Source organism: Clarias gariepinus, chromosome 21 (genome assembly GCF_024256425.1).
Source record: "Clarias gariepinus isolate MV-2021 ecotype Netherlands chromosome 21, CGAR_prim_01v2, whole genome shotgun sequence".
Lineage (NCBI taxonomy): Eukaryota > Metazoa > Chordata > Actinopteri > Siluriformes > Clariidae > Clarias > Clarias gariepinus.
The window spans coordinates 5,854,128-5,865,338 of NC_071120.1; the positions used below are offsets into that span (position 1 = coordinate 5,854,128).

General features: G+C 37.5%; 1 protein-coding gene and 1 long non-coding RNA gene across 2 annotated transcripts; both read right to left on the bottom strand.

Moving 5' to 3' along the window:
- Positions 1 to 999: 999 nt before the first annotated feature.
- Positions 1,000 to 6,781, bottom strand: LOC128509136 (BOLA class I histocompatibility antigen, alpha chain BL3-6-like). The gene is made up of 6 exons (XM_053480722.1): positions 6,496 to 6,781; positions 4,786 to 5,037; positions 3,564 to 3,836; positions 3,118 to 3,399; positions 2,838 to 3,035; positions 1,000 to 1,814 (listed from the first exon to the last, which is right to left on the bottom strand). The coding sequence occupies exons 1-6, from the start codon at positions 6,548 to 6,550 to the stop codon at positions 1,795 to 1,797; spliced, it is 1,080 nt and encodes a 359-aa protein (XP_053336697.1). The 5' UTR covers positions 6,551 to 6,781; the 3' UTR covers positions 1,000 to 1,794.
- A 1,680-nt stretch (positions 6,782 to 8,461) lies between these two features.
- Positions 8,462 to 10,529, bottom strand: LOC128509152 (uncharacterized). Its single transcript, XR_008356003.1, has 4 exons — positions 10,486 to 10,529; positions 10,258 to 10,383; positions 10,090 to 10,120; positions 8,462 to 9,931 (listed from the first exon to the last, which is right to left on the bottom strand). It is a non-coding gene; the product is annotated as an uncharacterized LOC128509152 (long non-coding RNA).
- Between the last annotated feature and the right edge of the window lie 682 nt (positions 10,530 to 11,211).

Below are 11,211 nucleotides of genomic sequence, written 5' to 3' on the forward strand. Positions count from 1 at the left end.
CCAGGAAGATCGTGAAGGACCTCAGCCACCCCAATAACGGACTGTTTACTCTGTTGCGGTCTGGGAAGCGATTCCGCTCCTTGAAGGCCAACACAGAGAGACTGAGGAGGAGCTTCTTCCCGCAGGCGATAAGGTCTCTCAACCACAACCACACCACTATGCAGAACTACACAATATTTTCATAACTGGTCAAATCCATCAATCTTCTTACATCCATGAACACTATGGACAATTACACGCTCACCTTCCTTCATATATACACTACATGTCGTACGTTACATCCTGGACCATTGCACAAAGACACTTTAATAACTTTGCACACCTACCTTCACAACTACACTACATTTTACAGTTTTACGTTTACATCCTGGACCAGTGCACAAAGACACTTTAATAACCTCTGCACTAAGACACTTTGTTCCATGCATATTTGCACACACCATAAAGTATATCTCAATTTGCACAGTATATTTCTATTTTGTACATCCTATTTCTATTTTTATTTTTAGTTCTATTTTTTCATAGCACATTTCTATTTTTATTTTTAGTTCTATTTTTCCTAGTTTAATTTAATTTTGTAATTTAATTTCTATCGTATTTCTTCTATTCATATTTATTTCTTATTTGTAAAATTTAACTCTCTTTTAGGGTCAATGGCAGTCGTATAATACATTTCACTACATTTCGTACTGTGTATGTTTGTGTATGTGACAAATAAAATTTGAACTTGAATTTGAATTTGAAAGTCTTGAACGACTTAATGAGGTTTAAAAACTGACACTACTAACACTGTAAGGTAAATAATTACTAAATAAATAATACCTACAGCATTTGTACAAACTAATGTTAAAATACTGTCCCAGGACACTGAAATAGATATAGTCCTCAATTTCATGTAACAGCTCAGGAGGACATTCCTTAAAAACACTGAGATAAGTGTATTTAAATCAGAATCTAATAAATAGATTTTTTTTTTTTATAAATGATAAACCCCACAGAATGTACAAATAGGGATACAAAAGTGTGTGCAAACCATAAAAGGTTATGGTTAATACGTGTCAATATGAGGGTGTTCAAGTCAAAGTGGGACTTGTGTAAGAATTTCTGGTGAACGAAGGAGCAAAAGTCATTGACATTTACAAAAGACTTCAAATACAGTACATTGATGAGATTCTGTGCTGCAGTGAATACATAAACATGGCAAACGTTTTTAAGAGGGCTGTACATTTGTAAATGTGGCTCGGAGCCCACTGCTGTTTTTTTTTCTATAAACATTCAGTGTGGGAACGCCTGATCCTTAATAACAAGTGTAACAAAGACATTTCTCCACTGTGGGATGAATAAAGGGATATCTTCTCTTATAAATAAGGTATTGCAAAGCATAATATTGCAGTAGAACTGTGCTCACATGTTCTTTACAGTACACACAATATATTCAGGAATAATTTACTGTAGAACTGATGAAGATCTAAGTGGCCGATGTACCCTCTGTTCATCCTTCAGCTCAGATTAATCTTTTGACCAACATTCTGTATCGACAACAGTGCAGTGGAAGTCTTGTAGTGGTCCATCCATCCATTGTCCTTGTGTTTCAAAGCAAAAGTTTTAATTCTTTAGTCTCACATGCAGGCGGTACGGTGTCTTAGTGGTTAGCAGTGTAGCCTTGCACTTCCAGAGTCTGGGTGTGTGTCTGTAGTTCCCTGTAGTGTGTGTGTGAGTGTATGTGTGTGTGTCCTGTGATGGATTGGCATCCTGTCCAGGGTGTACCCCGCCTTGTGCCCTAAGCCTCCTGAATTAGGCTCTCCTTGTGTCTCCTAGTAAAACAAACAGAAACAGGATGAGCTCTGAGCTGAGACTAAATGTTAGCGCTGGCTTTTCTGATGGATTTTCACTCCACACACGGATTTTTATTCCCTATTTAAGCAATCTCACACTCGAGATCATGCTGTTGTAGTATTAGTGTTGAGTATTAGTGCGGCTGTAATACGGTCAAAGGCAGCACCTTAGTGGGCGTAACAAAGATATCACAGCTGTGCTGATATTCAGAACCAACTCGCAACCTCGAATGTGATATTGCTTTTATAAAACAATTCTATAAACACCATTTATTCAACAGATTATAAATTGTTTCTTTGTTTAACCACTTATTTGCTCCAATACATATATTTCCAAGCTTGGTAGAGAAAACTAACTGTGACTTGCGGACATGGTGACCGACAGTTGTTTTAAATTCTTACAGTAACTTACAGGTTCCAGCAGGTGAATGCCGAACAGTTATATTTAAACTATGTTTATTGCTTGCTAGACATTAAGACTCATAATTTATGAGTTTGGGGATGGGTTGTAATGTTTTTAAAATACATTTTGGTGTTAATCTAACATTAGTGTGTATTTGTTCTATAGTTGAATGTGTGTGTGTGATCACAATGACATGATTAATTAATTAGCCTAATTCAATACACGGCTGCCCGCAGGAAGGGGTCGCCACAGCGGACCAAGTGATCCTCACAACAACTTGCCACGGGTTTTATGCCGGATACCTTTCCTGTAACAACCCTTCCATTTTATCCGGGCTTGGGATTGGCACTGCATTCAGTGGCTGGGGTTTTGGGCATTGACTGGGAATCGAACCCGGGCCTTTCTCATGGTAGGAAAGAATCCTACCACTGAGCCACCAATGCCCAGCCTACTTCAATACAGTGTGGCGTGATATTATCATCTATAATCTAATTAATAACTCACTTGACAAAATCTGTTGTACAGATACAGAACTTCTTGAATACCACTGAACAATGTATTTATTTAAAATATCATTAGAGTATCAAAGGCTCACTTACTGTCGGTGGAGTTCTGTGCCACAGGTGTAAATCTTAACCTAGAGATGTTGAGCGACCTGTTCCATGAAAACCTTACACCTGCCTCATTCCTCATCTCCCCAGAGTTCTTCTTCTTCCAGACCACAATTCCAGCAACAACGGCAACGAGAGTGACGAGAGCCACGACTACAGCAGCGATGATAGCAATCGGGGCTCCACCTGTTAAATCAGCACAGAGTCTTTATTATCTGCTGCAGCAAGAAATCAGCTTTCACTCTCTACAGCTCTAGTTTATTAGGACCTTTTGGTACTTCTCGCACTAACTCCTTCTCCAAGCTGCTGTGCTGAACCACACAGGTGTAGTTGTGTATCCACAGCTTCATGCTTGAGACTTTCAGACTGCTTTTCTTCTGGAAGCTTCCATCCTGGTTGGGTAACGTCTCTCTGAGCTCCACGTCCTCATGCACGTCCTCTCCGTCCTTCTGCCAGGTGATGTTTAGTGGTTTGGGGAAGAAACCTGTAGCGTGACACACCACCTCTGGAGAAGGAGAGTGTTTCTGGAACACTGACACCTCAGGACAAACTGCAGTGCAACCAATACACTGTGTTATAAACATTACAACATTCTGAGATGTTTTAAAAACGTATTACTAAAATGAGGAAAGTGTGTACACTATTAGTGTGTGTTATTGTAAAGGAGGTTGTTATTGTGCTGTATCAAAGACAATGTGTGTGGGATGGTGTCACCTTTTCGTTCCAGGGTCTCTCTGCCATGAGCCTTTAACAGCTTCAGCAAGTCAACACATTCATTCTCCATGTAGTCCTTCTGGTGTTTCCCATAACCTGAAGACTCCCACTTGCGTTTGATGATCAGTGCTTGAGGTTTAGCTTCAGTCCAGCTTCCAGTTCTGAGATCCAGACTGATGAAATCTTCTCCATCATAACTGTATTGATCGTAGCCTCTAGTGGTGCCATCACCATCCAGCTCACAGCCGTATATCCTCTGTAGTGTGTGAATACCTGCGGAGAGAGGCAAAATGTCACCTACTTAATATTAACCTCCTATTTATAGACCTGTTGTATAAAAGTTAGATTGCACTAAAAGTACTAGGACATTTTTGTAATGCCATCTTCACTTCATTGCATTCTAACAGTCACACTGGCAGATCGTAAGATCCGATTAATGTTTGAGGATGGATGTTTTCCTCCTAATCCAATCCAACTGCCTGATCTACACCACCTACAGTAGGTGTGTGACTGATGTCATAATGAGTGTCTCCAAGTGGTGCAAATTGAATGAAATATTCACCAATGAGCCAAAAAATTTTGTCTCTACCCAATATGATGTTGCCAAAGCTTCAACATGCTGAGGCAGAAACTCAGAAAATGCCTCGGGTGTGTGGCACCTAGACATGTCCAGCAGATTCTAAAGATCTTGTCCTATAAGTTGTGCTTGGTTAATCCAATATTACAAACGGCTCACTGGAGGTGAAAACATGCATGCCAGTGCAACACTATGTATTCTTTTTAAGCTCTCAGTGATGTGTGGAATGTAGGCACGCCTGAATTTGCTTAGTTTGTAGATGTTACCTCATCCTGGGAATCACCTACAATCATGCACTTTGGCCAATAAAGGATGCTTCCATAACCAAAATGTTCCCATAATTCCACTTGTAATAGAAGAACCCTGCATCATTTTTTTAATCAAAATCAATCACAATATAAACTTTGAAATCACAGCTCTATAAACTATGCATTTTTGTTTATAAAATTCTACAAAAAAAATTAAAACATGAATTTAATGACTACATAAAACTTTGTTCTGTGGCCTATTAGGATATCACCATGTTGCTGTTACCATTCATTCTTTTATTGACTGTTCAGCGAATGTTCTGTCACAGTGTATTTCTTTGTCAGACTTGAACTCGAAGAAAGAACAATAAAACTATGAAAATATGTTCATCCTTACCTTTACTGTTGTTTAGTGCTATTGTGAATGTGTTCTTAAAATCATCCTCATTGTTCTCTATGCCCTGTGTCTCACTCTTCCAGAAAGTTTCATTCTTAATTTTCTTTATCCAGTCTGTTAAGCTTATTGTTTGGTTGCTGCTGTTGTAGGACATAAACTGCTCTCCATCCAGCAGACCCACAGCCATGAATTCTGGGAAACCAGCATGTCCGGGTGTGATGGCGATGTAGAGGATCCGCAGAAAGTGTGTGCCTGCAAGCACAGAAAATGGTATTTTAACACATTAAACAAAATGTTAATGAGAGTGTCTCAGTGTTCCAAACATTTCTATTTTTTAAGTATTATAAAAAAATTTTGTCAGAGAGAACGACAACCATCTGTGATAAATTAATCCGAGGTTGGTTTCTTTTACTCTATGGCTCCTGCACCTGTTGGGTCTGCTATTGTAAGAAAAGTATACCGAAAATCACACATCCTTACAGAAACACACACACACACACACACACACACACACACACACACACACACACCTTAATTTAAAAATGTTCTGGGTTTGGGACGGGCACTATTAGTGCCGTGGCTGGGGTTTAGGCACTGGCTGGGAATCGAACACAGGCCTTCCGCATGGCAGGCGAAACACCTCACACTGAGCCACCAGTTTGTTAGTTACCAAACATACCTAATTTAAATACATTTTATCAAAATAATTAAAATAAAACCTAATCTTACACAAACACCCATAAACTTTGGTACAACCGTGGCCAAAAGTATTGGGAATGACAAATATTAATTTGTGTCTGCTGCTTCAGTGTTCAGTGTCATATATTCATATGTTTATTGAGAATTACATTGAGTTAATGCAGAGAGGCAGTATTTGCAGTGTTACCCTTCTCTTTCAAAACCTCTGCGGTTTGCCCTGGGATGCTTCTGTACCTTCTGTACCACATCCTGACTGATCGCAGCCCTTTCTTGGATAATCACTGCCTAGAGTTTGTCAGATTTTGTGGGTTTCTTTTTTTTGTCCATCTAAATTTTTGACCCCAAATAAAAATGTCTAAATGTGCCTTCTATGAATTATAATGCTTGTAATTATACTTTAGTATATCAGAGTAACATCTGACCCAAAGATCTAAAGAACACTGAAGCAGCAGACTTTGTGAAAATTAATGTTTGTTTCATTCTCAAAACAGAGTTCCACATTTTCGCGCGTCATGTTCAGCCCCGCCCCCAGAGTTATCTGATTGGTCCAAGTCCACGTGCTGACCATAACAAACCCACACACTCACGCGCTTGTGGGGTTCTAAGAATTTGACTCATCAGTCAACTCCAGTAAGAGCATTCCAGTGTTTCCGGCGAGCGCAGAGAGAACACGTGAAGTCTCATTCTGCTCAGTGAGCTCGAGGGTTTTCACATCAACGCGTGTAAAATCTGTAGTCTACATTATATATCACTATACTTTAACTGAGCTTTAAACATGCTCCTGTTACACACTAACAAATCTCAACAGAATCAAAGCAGTGTTTAAAAAAACGTATCCGCCGAAATCCTTCAAAGAGTAAAATATAAACTAACATACAAACATAAATACTGTAATGTAGCTGACGCGCCTGTCGAAAGTGTGTCGGAATTACAGTCATACAGTTACCGGTTAAAACCAGTGCTCCCATAAAGGCAAGTAACTTTACTTATTAAAACATGAGACTGCCTTACCTGCAGAAACGCAAAGAAAACACGTTGCAAACACTAATAAATATCTGCTCTTCATCAGTCCATTCCGGGTATTAATCCAGTGTACAGGAGCAAAGGGGTAAGTCAGGGGCAATTTACACTTTTCATTCAAACTCTTCTCAGCTGATCATCCCAACCTGCTCTCATTAGCGTCTTTTACACTTTACTTCTAAATTATATATATTATAAAATACTTAAACCCGAGACACTACACATCATAACTTCAGTGGAAAATAAACTTCTAGAGTTATGTAACCGAGGAAAACTGTAACATGAACCGCAACACTGTATCCATTGAAAGAGGCTGAACTTTCAGTAAGAGCTGAGGGCGGGGAGGGGGCGGGGGAGGGGCGGGGGAGGGGCGGGGTTTCCAGCAACCAATGAGAAAATAGTTTTTGATAACGTCATCAGGTTCTAAGGAGAAATGGTGATTGCAGATTGTGATCATTCCCGTGTGCAGTGTATACAGTATAATTAAAATATATGACATTCATATGATGGAAAAAAAAAATGAACGTGTTGCGTATATAATTTAAATTCAATCTCAATTATTTTTGTCCCTCTGTAGAGTATATAATAAATATGCATTTTAAAGATTTTTTTTACTTTGCTTTGAAGTTGAACCATATGAACCATATGTGTTCTTAATATAAATTCCAATAATAATAATAATAATAATAATAATAATAATAATAATAATAATAAAAGGTTAAGTCAAAGGAAAAAATAATCTACAAACAGTTGTATGCAATAGTATCTTGCCAGCATTAGCTTGGCCCGTCTAACCTAAACATAAGATTTCAGTATTTACTGTTGGAAAACTAAATCTTTAAGAGAGAACATTAAAGCTTTAGATGCACTTACCTGAACCAGATCATCTTCCCTTTTTAATTTTTTTTTTTTACTCCACAGATATATGTCTTCTGTTTGTTCCTCTTCTGTTTTTGGTCATGGCCTGTACATGACACATGACTAATATTGTCAGTTCTGAGAACAGTTCTTCAACCACGTCATTTCTCCATTTAAACCTACTGTTTTTGGTAGGCAGCACAATCTGTGTGAAATCTTCTTTCCTACTATAAAGCAAATTCAAATACAATGTGCTTTAGATTTTCACTGACAGGACTGCAGGCATTTACCATGCCATTTGGAGGCTCACTTACTGTAGCTGCCATGGAGTGTGTGTCTGTGAGTGAAAAAAAAAAACCAAACCAAAAAAAAAACATACAGGCGGGTTGTTTTGCACATTAAACAGAACCTAAACAAATAATTTCAACCTTTACTGCTTTGCTTGTCCTGTTTGGCTGCATGGCTTTTTGAACAGTGATTAGGAAATCTCTTACATGGGCAAAGCTTTATAACATACTGCTAATTACTAAAACAGTCATAAACATAAAACCAGTCAGACTCACAGGGTGTTGTATCTGCAGCAGTTACTGTTACTAATAGCAGTTATTTCTATTAATTTCAGATTCATTTTTCATTTCCAGATCTAGCTAGATGTCAATATGTTGTTCAGTGAAATGTATATAGATAGAATAACTTACTAAAAACCAGTAGTTGTTCATATCAAACATTCGATTTTGTTGTAAAATTGTATTTTTATGATCTCACATTGCTCCAACACACAAACACACACACACACACACACACACACACACACACACACACAAAAAAAAAAAAAAAAAAAAAAAAAAATCCAACAAGGAAAAGGACGGTGAGATGGAGCCCTCAACAGTAAACACCTTTGGGATGAACTAGGATTGCATTTATACAGCACAATTTTTACTTAATTAAAGTTATATTCTGGCAGTGATAGGAAAGTATTTCAACGATCAGTCATGACTTTTGTCATTACAGTGTCTCTAAGACCTTTAGTTTAGTGATATAAATGACTTGCTATACATGCATGGGGTACAGATATTCATGAGAGCTAAGACTATTATAATGTTGACATAATTTATAATTAATAAAGTATTTCACTAGATCATGTTGTGTAAATATACTTTTCACAAAAAGGGTGTTCAAGTCAAACTGGCACTAAGTGTTCTCATTTTCATTGTTCAGTAAAATAACTGCACTGAGGAAAATTTCACTTCCTGTAGCTAAACATTCTGTGTTCATCCAGTCAGGGCCCCGGGCTTTTAGCTACATGTGATTTGTCTGTTCAGAAAAGCTATGTCTTTTACACACAGCATTAAAAATCTTTTGTTACACTCACTGCATAAAGGTAAAAACATACTTATCACCACATCACTACTTCTGAAGAGGAATTCTAAGTTGGGATTTAAGAATCTGACATTCAAATTCAGCAGACATAAAGAAACACTTTGTCCTTTAGTTTCTTGTCGTTGACGGATAAAGAGTTTGTCACCATCTGACACAAAAATGCCTAAAATGTCCATTCCACTTAACATTTTGATTTAATGTATGAAATGTAAAAATATTATTGAAAGGAGTGGTCTAAGATCAATATAAAATTAATGCGGTTTTACTACAGCAGAAGGGTACATTCTGTAATCATAACAATCTGTCTATAAATGCTGAAATCCAAAGTGTAATTCTCGTACATTCTACTGTAACTCTAGCCCATGTAAAAAATTTTGCTACACTCCAAAACTCCAAAATAAATAAAATAATGTATCATGTTACAAGAGCACCATACAATAGCACAAAAGCTAATTTCTGATACAAAACAAACTGGCCAGTTCATTGGGTACACCTTACTAGTACTGGGTTGGACCACTTTTGCCTTCAGATCTGCCTTAATTCTTCATGACCTAGATTTAACATGGTGCTGGTAACATTCCTTTAAAATTTGTTCCAAATTGGAATGAGAGCTTTACGCAGTTGCTGCACATCAATGATGCGAATCTCCCATTCCACCATCATACAGTGACCTCACTGTCATGTTCAAGAAACAAGTTTGAGATGATGTTAGCTTTGTGACATGGCACGGTATTCTGTGCTTTTAAGGGGATAAACACGGCCAGAAACAATACTCAGGTTGGCTGTGGCATTTAAACCATGCTCAATGGTTGGGAAAGTGTGCCAAAAAAACCTCCCCAGCGTTACACCACCAGCCTGAACTGCTGATACAAGGCAGGATGGATCCACGCTTTCATGTTGTTCATGACAAATTCTGGCCCGGCCATCTGAATCTCACAGCAGAAATCAAGACTCATCCGAATAAAATCAACATTATCCCATTGTTTATTGTCCAATTTTAGTGAGTCCCTCTGAATTGTATCCTCCGTTACCATTTTTTTCTGCTCTTAGCTGGTGTGGTCTTCTGCTGCTGTAGTCCATATGCTTCAAGGGTCGACGTATTGTGTGTTCAGAGAAGCACTTCTGCATGCCTCGGTTGTAACAAGATGTTACTTGAGTCACTGTTGGCTTCCTATTAGTTTGAACCAGGCTGATTGAAAGAGAAGAAAAAAACAATAAAAAAACATTTAAGAAAGAAAAAAAAAGAGAGAATAAATTCTGTAATAGCTCAAAACAAATAAAAATCTTATTTCCAGTCAGTTGAAATCAGACTGCTTTATAATTCTGGAAGCCACTGTATATACTTACTTTGACGTATTTGTGGCTTCAGGATTGTCAACTAAAATACATTAAAAAAGGTTTTATTTTTAATTAATATAAATTATTTAATTTGTGAAGTATTATTATTATTATTATTATTATTATTATAATTATTATAGTAATAATTGTTGCAGTTGAATTGAAGTAATAATTTACCTTTGTGTGTTGTTCTGTACATCAGTGTGAGGAAGATCAGGACACAAAAAAGAATTAGAGTCGCTGAACTGAACGCCACATTCAGGATGAAGAACACTGACGAAGAATCTGAACCTGGTAGTAGTACTGTAGGTGGTTTTAATATGCATATTGTTAATGTCATGAATAATTGATGTACAGTATTTACATAGTGACGCTGCTGCACAAAAGAATAAATAACTGACAGACCTGGTGTTGTGTCTGTGCTTTTGGGAAGTGTTTTATTTCTACCTGAAACATATACACATTATTTATGGAGTTTTTAAAAACAAAACTTATATTGCATACAATTATACATATTTATGCATATTATATACATTTACCTTTCATCCTCAAGTAGCTAGAATTGCTGAATGAGATTTGGTTGAGCTGCATGAATCCGCAGTAGTAGAGTCCTGTATCAGAGACATTTACTGCAGTGATGGTGAGAGACGTGTTCTTGCCTTGAACAGACATCACCATGCGCTCTCTGCCACTGTAGAAGTAACACACATGTGCTGGGCTTGACATCTTAAAATGCCTACAGCCAATAAGAGCTGGTACTGAAGTGGTACTTAAAGCAGCAGTACTGAGGTCCTGGTAGAACCAGAAGATGTAACCTGCATGATCCAGCTCATGCTGGCACCAAAGCGTGACATTATCTCCAGGATCTGCTTCTAAAGATGAAGAACACAGATTCTCTGAGAGCAAACCTGCAACACAGAAACACACACACACAAATTATTTGTAGTATTCATATTTTGTGTAAAAAACAAACAAACAAACAAACAAACAAACAAACAAAAAACTTTAAAAATACAGTTTGAAATGAAGAGTTGTCAGAGTAATTATACTTGGTACAGGTAATACTATGACAGTAGCAGAGTAACAATAGCTAATAATATGACTTTTTTGTGGAAAAACATTTTTTAGTTT

Coding starts and splice junctions, on each gene's coding strand:
- LOC128509136 (XM_053480722.1), bottom strand. CDS start 6,550: ATGAAGAGCAGATATTTATTAGTGTTTGCAACGTGTTTTCTTTGCGTT. Junction 5,038..6,495: donor TTTTCTTTGCGTTTCTGCAG/GTAAGGCAGTCT, acceptor CTGTGCTTGCAG/GCACACACTTTCTGCGGATC. Junction 3,837..4,785: donor AGCACTAAACAACAGTAAAG/GTAAGGATGAAC, acceptor CTCTCTCCGCAG/GTATTCACACACTACAGAGG.